A 17,845-nucleotide genomic window follows, 5' to 3' on the forward strand; every position below is an offset into this window, starting at 1 on the left:
CATGTCCGCCATCTTGCACGCTTTCACAACCATCTTGCCATCTCTCTAACACTCCCATACATTCCCACACACACATACCACGTGTGCTTTTGTGCTTGCTTGCTTGTAGTGTTACAGTAGCTGTAATAAGATGTTTATTGATGCAAGTGATTAATATTAACTATTTATAATAAACACTGTTATACTACAGTATATGAGATCAGCTATCTGTGATTATTTGTGCATTTTAATTGTGATAACAGCTTGTTCTGACAGCCAGTGCTCAGATTCACTCCTTAAAATGTATAAATATTGACAATTTTATGATAACCCCTTCCTTTTTGAGACTATGTACACTGTTTGGTTATTGATCCCAGAATATTAATATATATTAATAATGTATTTAGTTAAATAATAATTACGTTTGATAATTATTAAATAGTCAATAACCAAATTGCTCCCACCAAATCCTAACACTGATACAGTGCATCCGGAAAATATTCACTTTTTGCACATTTGTTATGTTACAGCCTTAGTCCAAAATGGATTAAAATCATTATTTTCATAAGTGAATCATAAGTATTCACAGCCTTTGCTCAATACTTTGTTGTAGCACCTTTGACACCAATTACAGCCTCAAGTCTTTTTGAGTATGATGCTACAAGCTTGGCGCACCTATTTTTGGGCAGATTCTCCCATTCTTCTTTGCAGGACATTTCAAGCTCCATCAGGTTGGATGAGGAGCGTCGGTGAAGAGCCATTTTCAGATCTCTCCAGAGATGTTCAATCGGGTTCAAGTCTGGGCTCTGGCTGGGCCACTTAAGGATATTCACAGAGTTGTCCCGTAGCCACTCCTTTGTTATCTTGGCTGTGTGTTCATTGTCCTGTTGGAAGATGAACCTTTGCCCCAGTCTAAGGTCCAGAGTGCTCTGGAGCAGGTTTTCATCAAGGATGTCTCTGTACATTGCTGCATTCATCTTTCCCTCGATCCTGACTAGTCTCCCAGTTCCTGCCGCTGAAAAACATCCCCACAGCATGATGCTGCCACCACCATGCTTCACTGTAGGGATGGTATTGGCCAGGTGATGAGCGGTGCCTGGTTTCCTCCAGACAGGACGCTTGGCATTCAGGCCAAAGAGTTCAATCTAGGTTTCATCAGACCAGAGAATTTTGTTTCTCATGGTTTGAGAGTCCTTTAGGTGCCTTTTGGCAAACTCCAGGCGGGCTGTCATGTGCCTTTTACTGAGGAGTGGCTTCCGTCTGGCCACTCTACCATACAGGCCTGATTGGTGGAGTGCTGCAGAGATGGTTGTTCACCTGGAAGGTTCTCCTCTCTCCACAGAGAAACACTGGAGCTCTGTCAGAGTGACCATCGGGTTCTTGGTCACCTCCCTGATTAAGGCGCTTCACCCCCCATTATTGGCTTATTGGGGATAATGTGCAATATTTTGGCTGTGTATTATTTTTGTGCAGGGCATCATGCAACATTTTTTGTGTGTATATGGATCTATGTGTTGACTGTAGTTAACTGTAGTTTGATTGTTTATGTATACGTGCACATTGTGTGTATATGGAGAGACTGTGTGCTGCTGTGTCACCTGTGTTCTCTCTCTTCTCCTAAGGGAGACAATAAAGGCTTATCTTATCTTATCTATCTCATCCATAATCCAATTAAGTATTAATTTGAAAAGCAAATCGATGATGGGGTGCACGTCACAACTAGGAATCGAGCTCAAGCTTGTGTGTGTCCATCTATTTCTCAAAAATTGTATCAAACGCCATTCAAAAAAGTCCATCTACAGTATCAGAAGCTGGTGCTGTGGCACCATTTTCCTTAATATTAATATGCGTAATTTAATATTCAGTTTAAGGTGTTTTTTATACAAATGTTAAATTTAAATTGAATGGACACAGGCATTAATTATTAAAATTTGCCAAAGGCCCATGTGGGTTAATCCCCAGCCAATAACCAACATAGCATTCCAAATATCACAAATTCATGATCACTCCCAGCCATTACCTCCACACACACACGCACGCACGCACGCACGCACGCAGGTTTTATCCATATCCCAGCTGACACCTCAGCACGGCAAAGTACTCAACAAGACACTCATGCCCCTTTGCCGGCAATTATGATAAATGCAGTCATTTATTCACCAATTATGGTAAGGGAAGGAGTAAAAAGCTCTGGGTAATGTACAAAGTGTGTGATTAGTGTGTGCTAATGGTCAAACAAAAAAACAGCCAGTGGAGGACTGCTCCACAGAGTGAAGATTCAGTTGTTGAGATCAAAGTCAAGTGATGCTGGTACAAAAAATGCATGTCATGTGTAGGGATCCATTATAGAAGAAATTAGTATATGCTGACATACAAAAACACGCATGAAAAGTCAGATCAGCCTCCCATTGGTGGACAAGTCAATAACAAACCTCTGATTAGTCGAAAGACTCTCCCAAAGCATTATGAGAAATGAAATATGGCCAGCTAGCATCCATGTTAACGATTCTTCATCATCAAAAAGTGGATAGAATATTCACAGAAGACATTCATAATCATATTTATCATTATGATTATTTTTGTACAAAGTCCTCAAAAAGACACCCAAGTTCCAGGCTGGATGATGAGGCTGGAGCTACAATTTACAGTTGAAAAGATCTTCAATTTATGATGCTCGCTGTGGCTAAAGAGAAACAGTTCCACAATTTCAAGTTGTTAAACTTTCACTTGCATTGAAAGAACCATTGTTTCATTTTTTTTAGATTTAAAGTTCATGTTTGACCTCGGAATCAGACTGTTATAGGTCACATTTCTCAATTGTTGTTAAAGGTTCTTTTATCCATTTTTAGCTGGCCTTTCTGGAGTATGTAAAATTTATTTTATATTAATTAAGATTAAAATCATGGCATAATTTATGGATGAATAGTGAACCTTCAGCTTAGACGCTTGATGTGTCTTTGTCATCTACAGCAAAAGTGTATCCATCTTTATCTACATATTTCTATTGACTTGAATATTCTTCCATTTGCACTAATAGAGCCAGTGGTCAAACTGACTGCAATCCAGACAAAGCTGCCACATATTTTTTCTTAATTGTTGTCTTCAAGAGCCAATGGTAATAACATTATCGTTAGCAAATTTTGGGTTTTATTATCATTAGTATATTTTTACAAAACCAAGCAGCAGATTGTTGATTTTAGAAAAAAGGAGTCAAAGACACACACCCTGTCTACATCAGTGGAACTGAGGTGGAGCAGGTAAACAGTTATAGGTTCCTTAAAATTACCATCACTGAGAAACTATCATGGTCATCACACATCACCATCCTGGTTAAAAAAAGCAAAGAAAATGCTACAAAAACTTAGGAAGGCTTAATATTGGAGCAATATTTTGTCAGCTTCATTCCCCAGGCAATCAGACTCCTGAACTTATCCCTTAACACTCCATTGTCTAAAATATATGTAGCAGTGTTTATGTTTTGTTGTTTTTGAAACAATGACAATAAACATCCATTCGAGCAGGACCTCAAGGATTTATTTTGGTTTTTAAACCCTTGTTTAAAATATGACAAATAAATGTACCATGTACCTTGTAACTTTTGTTTTTCATCATAATGGCAACATTTTAATGTTGTGTACATTCCTACATTTAGTGTACTATTTAGTAGACCTTTGCTATAATTTGGTGCAAATGACATTACAAAATAGTGGTGAAAACTGTTTTGAACTGTTAGGCACTGTGCAGCTTTATCATTACAATATTGTTTTGTTTCATTTAATTGGGCAATGATGACAGTGTATTGTTGTGTACATTTGTACATGTTTTAATTGGTATCCCTTCGTTATAATGTTGGCACAACTCTTAACAAATGCTGCGTACGCAAAAAAATAAATAACAATAAATGGGGGGGACAGTTAATATCAAAAGTTAATTATTGATCCATGTTACCATAAACATTCAAACCAGCAATGACATTTGTACTATCATAAAACTACTACTACTTACTACAGCTCAGCTGGTTACATTCCACAACAAGGTCATCTTAGGCACACACAGTTTGTGCCTAAACAAACTGATTCTCCTCACTTAAACAGCCATCAAACTGTCATTGTGATCCTGTCCAGACTGGGGAGGTGTTCAATTCCAAGAAAGGACAGCATTTAACACCTCAAACGAATTTACAATAGAAGCCTGGTGGGATTACAAGGGCCAAAAGGACAAATAACACCCACAGGACATAGATTGGGTCTGTCTACAGTTTGGGAATAATCAGACCTCATCTTTGACTGGTATTGACTGTTTGTTTAATGGCTGTGGACATTAACATTACACTCTGAAAACACCCTGAGTTAGTGATTTAAGGTTTTCATTGGATTTCTAACGTGTGACAATACTGCCATCTACTGACCATATATGGGTAATTGTTTCTACGTCAATACGTCTATAGACTGAGGACATATCCTATTACAATTAGTGAAGGAAATCCTGATTTAATTAGCAATATAGTTAGGAATAGTTTACCCTTTTTATTTAACAGTCATTTGCATGAAGTTACCTTTCTACCCTATAATTTGCCTAAAACAGGAATTCACTCATGTAAATGGTTTGTTTTGTTGTTCCTTTCTCTTTTTGTTTAAAAACAGTTGCAATTAAAATTATTCAACCCCCATTGTATTTTAGGTTTATTGGCAAAATAAAAAAAATTTCAGGTGTTTGCAATAAACAAATTACACAAGAACAGTTTAAATAGTTAAAACTAATATTACAAGGATTGTATCCAAATTCAACACTAAATCTTCTTTCAATGACTACTGCAGTCTCAAAAATATTCAACCCCCTGAAAAAGAACTCCTCATAAGAGCACACATTTGCAAATCAGGTGTGGTCTCAAGCACACCTGATGCAAGCAATCAAGGGCTTCATTAGTTGCATCAGGCGTGCTTGAGATAGAACACCTCAAATACCTGGACTGTTGACCGTGACGTTTCATTGCATGTTAGAAATACAGTATGGCTAAGTCAAGAGAATTGTCCAAAACATTCAGAGAAGAGATCATTGCCTTGCACAAACAAGGAAAAGGATACAAAAAGATAGCAAAGGCACTGAATGTTCCAAGAGATACAGTTGGAAGCATAGTTCGCAAGTTTAAAGTTAAAGGAACAGTGGCTACACTACCTGGACGTGGCAGAAAGAGGAGCTATCAACGGCTGCCACCAGAGTCCTGAGGAGGCAGGTGGTCAAAAACCCTCGACTGACTGCAGAAGACCTGCAGCAAGACTTGGTGGCAGCAGGCACTGAGGTTTCAGTTTCCACAGTAAGGCGCATACTAAACGCTGAAGGGCTCCATGCCCCCTGTACACCACTACTGACCCAAAAGCACAAGAAAAGTCTGTTCCAATTTGCTCAAAACTATATAAATAAGCCAAAGAGGTTTAGGGATTCTGTTCTGTGAAGCGATGAAACAAAACTGGAACTTTTCGGGCCTATGGATCAGCAGTATGTCTGGAGGAGGAAGAATGAAGCAAACGCTGAAAAGCACACCCTTCTTACAGTGAAGCATGGCGGTGGCTCAGTGATGCTCTGGGGCTGCTTCGCTTCCTCTGGCACTGGAAACCTGCAGCGTGTGGGGGTCAAGATGGATTCAATCAAGTATCAGGAAATCCTGGGAGAAAATGTCATGCCGTCTGTGAGGAAGCTGAAGCTTGGACATCATTGGACCTGTATTTATATTTTAATGGGTCATGGTGGATGACATATATGCGTTTTTAACACTCAAAATTCCATCTTTTAATAATTTAAAGTTTCAAAAGTTACCGTCTCAAACAATGAAAGGAGGAGAATCCTGATTGGTTGACAGACTGTAACCACACCCTGTTTCCTCCAAAGACAAAACCAACAGGAGACGTCTGTTTCATGCCTTTTATTCTTTTTCTGTTTTACGTTCTTGTTCTCTTGTACTCTTGTTGTTACTTGTGTACCTTTTAGCTCCTTTTGCACTTCTGTCTTTTAGCTATTCTCTAACTTTCGTGTTCCCATATCCTAATTTTGCCTTATTGTTTTACACGCTGGTTCCTATTTTTCTTAATATGACAACAAAGTTTCAACGTCAATTGAAATGTAGAAATCCAAGATTACATCAAATAGCATTTAAGAATGAATACTGTGCATATATCACCAAGTATGATTTTAGTTTTAGCGGAGTTGCTGTGGGTAAAAACTCTGCAGCTGTCTGGCGCCGCACAGAGCACAGTGGATTGGCTGCCAACACACTCCGCCTTCTCCAGTCATTTGGCCCATCATATCTTCACCACCAGCACTTATGGATTGTGTCATTTATCAAAGTCTGGAAATAAAGCCAATGACAGCTCTCACTCAATCACTACACTCCATATCCTCACTATTATACGTAATCATAAAGTAGGCCAAGTTCAAAATAAAAAAAACTTTGATAAAATTGAATGGGTTCATGTTTATAATTTTTGAATGATACCCCAGGGAGGGTTGGGGATACCACTGATTGTTGCAATAATTTTGTCAAGTGAAGCAATCACTCTGCAAACATATACATACTGCAGTGCCACTTGTGCATTATGCTGCATGCACAGACTTTCACTGTCCTCTTACTTCAAGAGGACAATGTGAAGAAAAAAGGAGAAAAAAAAGAAGTAACTTCCACCTCACCCACATGCACCTTGTTTTCTGTGCCAGAAAAAAAAACATTTTTCTTCCTCTTCCTTTCAGTTTTGGCCATGATTCACTATAAAGAATTATTGTTCAGCAGGCTTATTTCCATGTAACATTCACAAGGTGCTTTGCATTGACCATTTACTGTGTATAAACTGGAGCACAAGCATCTGAGAAACTCAGGAGGATCTTCAATAAACATCATATCCCGTTTCACTTTAATTCTACCAACACACTGAGGCAGAAACTTGTCTACCCTAAGGACAAAACACCCAGGCATAAGCAGAGTAATGTAGTTTATGCTGTTCAATCCAGCCAGGACTCCACTTACATCTGAAGGAGACAAATCATTCCTTTGAGGACAACAATGTAAACATCTTGTCCAGAGAAGACAGATGGTTTGAAAGAGGAGTAAAAGAATCCATCTATGTCAAACTGGAACTGCCATCTTTGAACAGAGGAGGTGGCCTAAGACATTACTTATCACCCTGTGGAGATGGGCGAGGTGCAGCTGCGGGAGAGAGAGAGGGGTGGAGAGCAGCTGGGAGAAGCTGCAGATGGAGGCGCATGAGACGCGACCGGATCCCTTCTGTTACATTACTTTATGTTGAGTGTTTGAGCCGAATAAAGACAAGCTCGAAACCAGAACTGTGTGCGTGGTTCCTGTCGAGATTACCCACTGTAGCACTGAAAAGGCTACACACCCACCGACAATGCAGTACTGAGTTCTCTCCCCAGACAGCTGAACAGCCATTCACAACTGGGCTCACCTAGCCCTAGCAACCCATATAAGGCCGGTTGGGCTAACGACCCACAAGTGGCCCTTACGACTATGAAGCTCACGTGTCCTTAACGACTCTGTAAGGACACTCCCACACAGAGTTTAAAAGCCTGCCACTCCCCTCCAGTTAGTTAGAACTGAAGAAGCCTCTTGGATGAGAGGTGAAATGTCTTCAACAAACTGAAACAAGTCCAGTTGCCTATGATACAGCACTTAGATTTACCATGACCTGGATGACTGAGAACCTTCATCAACAGTATGGAGTTAGGTTTCCCCCCACTTTGTGTTTGTGAAGGCTAGCCTATGTGTGTACAGGATATACTGCATAGCTTCCGCACTGTGGGGGCCCATAGAGCATGCGCACTAGAGACTTCTGCCGACCGAGCCAGCTAACTTTGGTTTAGTGCCCAGCTAAATTGAATGGGGATAAAATAATTGAATCGTGCGGCGCTTCTAGATTTTGCAAATTTTATTGGACCTAATGGCTCAAATTCTTACAGTCAAACCAGTCATTTCGTGGGGTTGTGATGCTCAAATTTTTTTTCCAACCTTTTTAAAGATGCTTATTTCACAATGTTAGCTTATGGGAAAAAAGTCTTTTGGAGCCCCAGTCCATCACATGACGATGTAATTACATGGTTTGGCCACCACTAAAACTGTCTCAAAGCCTGGTGCTCATCCTGGGGGCCTGCATTAAGGAGGTTAGGTTGTTCAATTCACGCTTTTGTTACATTATTGTTTAGTTGACCTCATTTAAGTTAAAGGGCCCAGATTTAGATCGATTTTTTTTATACTTCTTCTATATTAATGTGTTTAAAACATTTTTGCATTGATTGAACATGTGTTTGGCAAAATAAAGCCTTATTTTTTTTTCAGGATTAACCTTGTGTCCCTGCCTTCACGGCTTGGTCCCTTACAATCACCCAGAATACATTGAACTAGCTCTATGATTCTTCTCTCCACCCCTGCTACCGTTCATCTGGAATAGAAAGCATCTTCGCTTAAAATCTGCCACTGTCCAGTGGCCACGTGGGCATTGCAGCCATGACACAAGGGTAGGACAAGTCCCCCGATGTTGAAAATGCATCAGTCTATTCAGTCTGTGCTCTTTTCAGAGCGCTGCGTCTGTGCTTCATTAGCTATTAAAGCAGTTCCGCTCGCTTATCAAGAGAATGCCCAAATTAATAAAACATACAAAACAGTATAAAGGCAGGAGGAGCTCTAGCAGTAAGTTTTTATGCTTTTATGTTTTGATTATTATCTTCAAATCTTTTAACTCTTACTGCAGTGCAGTGTAGTGAAATAAAAAACAGCATAAATCATTTCTCTCATCTCATTATCTACCACTTTTTCCGTGAGGGTTGCAGGGATGTTACCACTTTATCCCCTTTCAGGGGTTGCTGGAGCCAATCCCAGGTTTCTCTATGGGCAAGGGCCAGGGTACACCCCTGGACGAGTCACCACCCCTTCAGGGCCCTTTCACACAGGGTGCCAACTGCACATCAGGAGCAATTTTGGGGTTCAGTATCTTGCTAAAGGATACTTTGACATGTAGCTTGGTTCCACCCAGGGGAGCTGGGATTTGAACCAGTGACCTTCTGATCACTAGTCACCTGCTCTACCCACTGAGCTACAGCTGCCCTTATATAAATCATTTTTGGTGATTAAATATGTCACATTAATTTAATGTGCTCTATGTGTTGTAGTTTAAGTTATTTTCTATTTGAAATATTAGCAAATATTTATTTTTAGCCAACAAAGTAGTCTATGAGCATGAGCATGTGCTGTAAAGCTATTTTAAAGTTGAATAAAAAATAAAATAAACATGATCTGGGGCACTTCCTCTGGATGAAATTGTAAAATGTATGCCTACTGATCAATTTTCTTATGCACTATAGCCAGATGAAGTATCAAACCACCTGTTAAAAGGCACCAGAATACAGGATATGACAAATACAATTGAAAAGAAAATTATAGGTGAGAACTCCAAACCTCAGGTAAAACTGTTCCACCCACATTTAAAATGCTTCCTATGCCCGTGTGCCAACTTATACTGCAGTTCCTGTTTTTAACCATAAAAGAGATGACAATAATCACCTGGATTACTTTGATACTAAAGAAAAAGTCTAAACATGAATATTATGAGGAATGACATATCTAAGGTATAATGAGCCCCTTTGTTGTACTATTCTTAAGTGGATTTATGTATATTTTTCCAGACATCAGACATACTACTAGACCCACTACAATCACTGAAGAGTTCTGTGGAAACAATCAAGCCTACAGCAATACATACTGTAATGGTATTATTTTTGATAACATTTCAGTACGTTTATGTATGGATTCACCTAATGAGCTTTCTGTATAAACAGATATCAACCTGCAATATCAGTTATTCAGTGGGTGTATATGAGTATGTGTTTTCCCACATCTATTATAGGCTCTCCACAATGCTGGGTTTGTTGGGAAACAAAGCTGCTGGCCTCTCTGTCAGTTAGATATGTATCACTGTAGAATTGGGGGCCATGAATTCTCTTTCACCTCCTCCTCTTTTTTTTGTTTCTCTCCCCAAACACAGTGGTTCCCAGGACGAAGTGACACTGTGATTGAGAGTCTTGATGTAAAGAGCTTCCTACTTGAAAGGTTAAGCGTTTCAGCTAAGTGCATGTGGGTGTGGGTGGGGGGTGGGGTTGAATGGGGGGATGGAGTGGTTGTATGTGTTAGTATATGTTATCTGTGATGATACATACAACAACAAAACAACACATACAACAACAAAACACTACAACTTTCTCTCCCCAGCATCAAGCCTCCCACTGCTCATTGTTTTAGGTTGGGAAAAATCTGAGAAATAAACGCCTACACTCAAGATGGAGAATGAACACACATAAGTAGACCACACACTTAAACACCACATAAAAAAGTTTTACAGCCGCAGGGGCCAAACCTGGTGAATGGTGTTCAATGCAGTTCAGCAGTTTGCAGGTTGCTAAGGGATGACACAAAAATATTTGCTCACCACCTTGGGGCCCTGGCAAACCAGGCTGATAGTTGTTTGTTGGGTAGTCAGTGTGTATCTGTGACCCTAATTTTTGCAGTGTGTCCCGCATTGTTGGCAAAAGTCAGCCATTAGCTGTTCAGCGTATCAGAGCACATGATGAAAAAAGAAAAAAAAAAGGGAAAGTCACTTGAGCCTTTCGCTGAAGTATTCATTCTTTCACCCATTTTGTGTGATTATTCCTTATTTTTCACCTTTGTTTCTTAGCCAGCGCAATTTGCACCTTTCTACCAGCCATATTTGTGATAAAATTGATGGTATGATTATGTTTGCAAGAGTGGTGTGAAAAAAACACTGCTTAACATAACAACTGTTTGTATTGGCAGTCCTTCCAGTTTAGCTTTTTCAATGACAAATACAGACTACCGCCACCTAGTGGCATGAGGAGTTATTACCTCTCACACTAACCCACAACATACAACAAACAAGCTAATTGGCTGCTGGCTGTAGTCTTTGCAGTGTATTTATGTGCAGCTTTTTGATGTGGGTCTCTGGTTAAGGTTAGGGTTAAGGCTTGGGTTATTAAGGTTAGAGTTAGGGCTAGGGTTAGGCATGTAGTGATTAGGGTATGTCTCCAGGAAATGGATGTAAGTCTGTGTGTGTGTGTGTGTGTGTGTGTGTGTGTGTGTGTGTGTGTGTGTGTGTGTATTTCTCTGCAGTTTCGGTCTGATTTATGAGGCTTGCCAAGGCTAGGCTAACAAGGGCCATAAATTCTTCTCACCTTGGGAGAACCACAACAGTATGCATGTCTGAGTGTGCTTGTATTTGTGTGTGTGTGTGTGTGTGTGTGTGTGTGTGTGTGTGTGTGTGCTAGATATGAATATAATGTGTCAACGTTTTCCAGTTGGCCACCCTCAGTCCTTCAAGCGGAGGGTGTAGATGAGGGGCTGGGTGAAATGTATTTTGTTATTATTTCACTGGCCTTGCACTGAATGAATCACACCAATATTCTTGGTTAGGACAAGATGATAGTCTGTAAAGTGATGCTGCTACGATATTTTCCAAATGAAGAGCCTGCACTGTATTTGTAGGATAAGTTATTATTCTGCATATTTTGATACAAATTTTAACTGTCCCATTGATTCTAATGTTTTTGCAGTTTATCCAGAACAAAATCCTATATCATCTTACTGTACTTATTATAGATGACATGCTGCAACAGATTCTGGTCAAGTATTTATCAAGCAATATCTCTATACAACATAGACCTCCATATAATATTGGCCCAATATAGTGTAATCAGAAAAACTAGATAATACTGAATCATTGCCCAGCCCAGCTTAAAAAACTTTAATCAGGCAAATTAATTGTATGTTTGGTGGACTGATGTATGCATATGCAACTGTACAATTTGGGAAAAAACATGACTTTCCCAATCAGAATTTAGCAAGGGAATGCATGGCTGTTTTTCTAACACATGAACAGCCAACCAACTACAACCATGACTCCAGAAAAGTTAGGATGCTGTATAAAACACAATTAAACAAATGTGATGATTTGCTGATCCTTTTGGACATACACTCAATTGGAAACAGTATAGATAAGAACAGACAATATATTTAATATTTTACGTCATAAACTTAATAGATTTTTGTAAATATCTCTTTATTCTACATTTGATGGCAGCAGCATGTCTCAAACAAGTTGAAACAGGGGCAACAAAAGACTGTGAAAGTTGTGGAATGCTTCAAAAACACCTGTTCTACAGGTAAACAGTAGGGCTGGGCATTTCAAGCAAAAATGCTTTTTGATATTCACCAAGAACTATTGGTCTATTATTCAAATAATCCCAAACGAGAGAGTAAGAGGGAACAAGGCTGTTTCTTTTAATTTATTTATTAATAATTGTATGCAATTCTTAAACAACCTACAATCTACAACAGTCTAATCATCTGTTAAACCCAAAACCCCTATTTTACAGGGTATAATGAGTCTGAGGCATCGGGTTATTTCCAGGCACCAGCAGAAACATGGGAAGAACACAATGGAAAATATATTTCTTAAGCCAAAACCATAATCGCATAAGCTATTCAGAAATGTATAATTTAAAGCAACATTGTGTAGAAATTTACATTTTGTGTGATTTGGCGCCCCCCACAGTGTCTGTAGCAAATACAAATCCTGGATTTGTACCAATTTGTCAGACATTATATAGGTGCTAAATACACAACTCATTATGTCATAACAATGTTTTGTCTTGAAACCTCACCTGTCTCTTCATCAATGGCAAATCGTCCGAGTCCACTCCCATCGTGGATTGAGTACTGAACTTCTCCATCTCTGCCTGTGTCCTCATCGTTAGCACTGACTTGGAGTAGGGCAGTTCCAATCCTGGCATTTTCTTTTACTAAACCTGTCAAGGCGAAGTGTGAAAAGTATGGAGCGTAGAGGTTTTCGTTAACATCTAAAACCTCGATCTCCACAAAGGTGACAGAGAGAAGAGAAACAGGTCTTCCTTTGTCTTTAGCCTTCACAGTGAGATTGTAGAACTGCTGGGTCTCATAGTCCAACTCTTTTTTCAGCCGTATAGCCCCGCTGGTCCTGTCTATTTCAAACCATCCATTGTAGTCATTGGCTAAAGAGTACCTGACCTGCCCTCCCAAGCCCAAATCCGGGTCCTGGGTTTCTAACCAGGCCACAACTGTTCCTACTGGAAGATCCTCCAGAGCTCTGGCTTTGTAAACACTTGGGATAAAAAGTGGAGGGCAGTCATTGACATCCTCCAATATGATTTTTAAAGTGGTCACAGAAAACCTCTGGCTCCCTTTCTCTGCTTTGTCGCGAGCTTCAATCTTCAGGTTAAAAGCAGAAACAAACTCCCTGTCTAGTTGGCCAGCAACATACACTATCCCATTGCTGGAGTTGATACCAAACTGGGAGGTACTGGTCAAAACGGAGTACACAATTTCGCCATTGGGTCCAAGATCTTTGTCACTGGCATCAACTTGGATGACATCTGTACCTATGGCAGTGTTTTCAGGTATGACAATAACATACCCTCTGTCTTGCAGAAACTGGGGTGCATTATCATTAGCATCCTCTATGTAGACAGTAAGCAAACGCCAGGCAGATTTTGGTGGTAGGCCAAGGTCATAGATGGTTAGGTTGAGAAGATAATGATCCCTCTTTTCTCTGTCCATGGGCAAGAAGACACTGATAAGGCCAGTTTCCATGTCAATGGTAAAACAGCTGTCAATGTTTCCATCTGAAATAGAGTATAAAATCTCACCATTGAAACCTGTGTCACCATCGTAGGCATTTACCTTGAAAACACTTGAGCCAATTTTTAAGTCTTCCTGCACAGCAATATCTGTGGGAAAAGCTTTGTCAAACTGGGGCATTTGCCGATTGACAGAAAAAAGGTCAATAAAACCTTCCTCAATTTTGGGCTTGGTGTTAGCTTTGGACTTTTTGAGCAACTTTTCAGCCAACTTTTGGGCTACCCTCGTCTCTTTACAGTTAAAACCTTTGGGAGGAGATTTCCCATGAACAACTGAGATGTTAACATACATAGGATCAGAAAAGTTCTCACCATCTGTGGCAGTTATTTTAAGACTAAAGATACCATTCTTTGGACTAGCTGTGGCAAGAGAACGTCGCAGTGAGAGGACCCCTGAATCTGGGTTGAGGTCAAAGTATCCCCATTCATTCCCTGAAATTATTTTATATTTTACTAGCTCTAACTCATCTATATCAATCGCAGACATTGTGGTAATCACTTCATTCACGGGGAAATCCCGAGAAATCACCCCCTGGCATGCAATCTTCTCAAACAGTGGCTGGTTATCATTTACATTTTCCAGGTGTATTGTTACATTGACTTCACTCTCTCTCCTGTAAGGTGACCCCCAGTCAGATGCTCTTACAACAAACATAAAGCTCTCTGATGAGGATTCAAAGTCCAACTCTTTAGTGGTGCTGATGATACCAGAAAACTGGTTGATTTTGAAAGGTACTGGCTGGAGACTGGAAATGCTGTAAGTTATGTATCCATTTTCTCCTTTATCCTCATCTACAGCAGAAACTGTTAATATATTGGTCCCAACTGGTACACTTTCATTGACCAAAATTTCATAACAGGACTGATCAAAAGTTGGTGAGTTGTCATTGGCATCCTGAATAGTTATCTGCACTCCAACGCTGAGCTCACTACCTATTTCCGATACTTCAAGATTAAAGACATGCTGGGTCACCAGAGTAAACCAGCGAGTAGTAGAGATTACACCTGTTAGGGTGTTCATTTTAAAAAAAGTTGAATCAGCAGAAGGTGTCAGAATATATTCTGCATCATTAGGCTCTGGCTTAATTTTAACAGCCTCTACAATCGTTCCTGGTGGAGAAATTTCATTCAGACAAACATCATACAAGTCCCGCTCAAACTTAGCTTCTGCTGTCTGCCGTTTCTTGGCCATAATGTGGACAACCTTAACAGCAGAGAATTTCTGTGGGGTTCCCCTATCTTTTGCTTGTAAACTGAGGTTACAGCCGTATGGGTAAATCTCCCAGTTTAATGACCTAGAGGCCTTTATGGCAAACTCGCCTTCCTCAGATCTTTCTACGAAAAAATTATTTGAGGGGTCTCCACCAACAATAACCACTGAGTCTATTTCTCCATTTAAGCCTTCATCTAGGTCCTCAACAGTGACGATAACATACAAAGGGTTTTTATCAAGCAGTGAGGGGCTGTGGGTGACCACATTCATGACTGGGGGATGCTCATTCACACGCTCTATATGGACAAAAAGCTTGGCTGTGCTGCTGACCCCATTATTTCCATAGAGCTTCATGCCGCGGTCTACCGCCAGGATTTCTAAGTCGTACCGGTTCTGCTCATCAACATTGAGCTTTCCACTGAGAGAAACTATTCCACTGGTTGGGTGTACTGCAAACAGCTCCATTTTCTCCTTGAAAAAATAATAAAACTCCCCATTGGAGCCAATATCTGCATCTGTGGCAGTAACTTGTGCTATGCTAGTCCTGAGAGGGGTGCTCTCCGCTATGGTGACAGAGTAAGTGGTGGGTGAGAACAAGGGTCGCAAGTCATTCATATCCAAGACCTGGATGCTGACTTTAGTCCAGGTCTCAAGGAGGGCCTCTCCCTTGACAGAGGCTTTTACTGTCAATACATAATTATCCTGAATCTCTCGGTTCAAGATAGCTGCATTGCCACCTTTAGTCCTTATCCGTAAGAAGCAGAAGTCGCCCAGCATAAACTCCTCTGCCTTGAAAAACCCTTCATCATCACCTGAGGTGATTCTATAGCGGATCTCCCAGGAGCGCTGTGCCAGGTGGATGCCCATTTTAACTTTACTGTTGGCATAGGTGCGTGCTGCTGAGTTCTCATAAACCGTAGCATGGTAGACAGCCTGAGTGAAGCTGAAGTGAGGTCCATCCTGAGGACCCCCCTGGGTGTTCTGGCCATAGCCGGGTGGTGGCTTGAAGAGCAGCAATAGCAGCAGTAGGGCCAGGCCAAGGAGAGGGGCACGCATGCCTGCCCACTGGCCCATATTCATATCCATCCCATTATCATTCCCTCCTAAAACAGAAAGAGACAGACAGAGACAGGGAGAAAAAGGTTAGCCAAAGAGGGAAAGATTTATAGCATCTATGGACTATGAATTATCCACTGGAAAACAGAGATTGGAAGCGGGGAGGGAAGGGGTTGTGCACAGTTACTGGGCGACCAAAATAAAGGCTGACATCATCCTTGTGTGGTAACTAGACACCAGAAGTCAATTGCAAGTTTTAGAAAAACCAAAGGTGGTTTGAGAAGGAACAAAATAATTGTACGACTAGGAAGAGAAGTGTAACATCCACCAAAACAAACATCAAAGAAAATGACAGCCGAGGACAAAATGTTGGCCTGCCTCACCATGACCCGTAACCCTTTTCCTGAAATACATGAAAACACAGCCGTGTGACCTAAAACCGTGGGATAACTCCAGAGGCAAAACAGATATGGTTTTGAAACTGAGTCAAGTAGCTGCTGTGTTCAGATTTTGTGCTCTTTTTCAGAAACAAAAAAAATGTTCTAAAAGTAAGCAGCCACAAATATGTGCCAAATTGGGTTTTGGGAGAAAAGCCTGATCCGGTAAAAGCCATGTTGTGGCCATAGGAGTTCCACAGTGGTCTGCATTTTGATGACCCTGCACTTTCCACCAAAAGAGACCAAGAAATGGGATAGGAAAAGATAGACTGTCTGAGCACACTGATAATGACACACTGCTGAACTACACAGGAATCTTCAAATTATTAACACATGTACAACCTGCTCCTGCAGCAGTACAACCTTTTTTTGGTTTAGAACAGGAACATAATCTTCTGACTGAGAGAAAAAAAAAAGTTTGGTCTTTTGCGTTTGACCATAAACCACCTCATCTTAAACACTGCAAACCAATCCCTTGGCTGCATTATAAAACAATGCAACAGTCATTCAGGGAAAGGGCTAGAATCTGCCCAAGTGAAATGCCAAAAACAACACTTTTTTTTCATCTGACCTTAAAATGTCATCTCAGTGTCAACTTCAGTCAGTGAGGATGGATGTGGGAGTGGCCAGTGGGGGTTTTATGAGGACTTTCCTGCTATAAGCGTCTCAGAGCAGTTTCAGTCAACTTTGCTGGGTCAGTGCAACTCTTTTTTGAAAAGCTAGTGCCAGCAGGAGACACAGTATTGATGCCTCAAAACTGCATTAACCCTTTGAACCCAGGTTATAAACCCAAGCATTTCGTTGAGTTTTCACTCTTATGTGGTCTGAATCTGAAATTGTTTAATCTAGGCCACCAGGGGTACAGTATTATTCAGGGCACAAAATTAGCACCAGCCACAGCCAAATGCTGGTTAAATATGCAGGAGGCTGGGAGACTTCCTTTACTCACCTGCCCCACCAAAATGTATACACTTAAGAGCCGTTTAGTGCATTTAGAAGTTAATTTATCAGAAAATATAGGGAGTTACAAATTCCACACAATACTTGTGTACTACTGTTTTAAGAACGTCTACTGTTTTAAGTAAACAGGAAGTTTATTTTTGACTTAGCTGTTGGCTAAACCTGCACTCTGTTCTTTTTAACCTTAAAGTTGAATAATATTACATTGCATAAAAATAACATATTTGGCAAATCTGCATTATGTAAAAAGTCATGCTTCATTTGCTACTAGTAGTTCATGTTTGTGCTCTAGCCATGGATGGAGTGACAAAAATGACCAAGATGTTTGATCTTAGAGAAACTGTCTAAAAAGGAAACTATAAGACATACAAAATCTGTGTAACACCTGCCCTGACATGATCCTGCACTCATACCACATGTTAAGGTGGTCTGGGAAACATTTCCCAACATATCTTTT

At 40.4% G+C, this 17,845-nt stretch overlaps 1 protein-coding gene across 3 annotated transcripts in view; it reads right to left on the reverse strand.

Moving 5' to 3' along the window:
* The window catches only part of fat3a (FAT atypical cadherin 3a), a 208,623-nt gene extending 192,602 nt beyond the window's left edge, over positions 1-16,021 (reverse strand). For all 3 annotated transcript variants that reach the window (XM_073493718.1, XM_073493717.1, XM_073493710.1), the window contains exon 1: positions 12,712-16,021. In XM_073493718.1, the coding sequence (XP_073349819.1) occupies positions 12,712-16,021 (3,310 nt within the window). The remainder of the gene's footprint in view (positions 1-12,711) is intronic.
* Between the last annotated feature and the right edge of the window lie 1,824 nt (positions 16,022-17,845).

Source organism: Pagrus major, chromosome 2, assembly GCF_040436345.1.
Source record: "Pagrus major chromosome 2, Pma_NU_1.0".
NCBI classification, from domain to species: domain Eukaryota; kingdom Metazoa; phylum Chordata; class Actinopteri; order Spariformes; family Sparidae; genus Pagrus; species Pagrus major.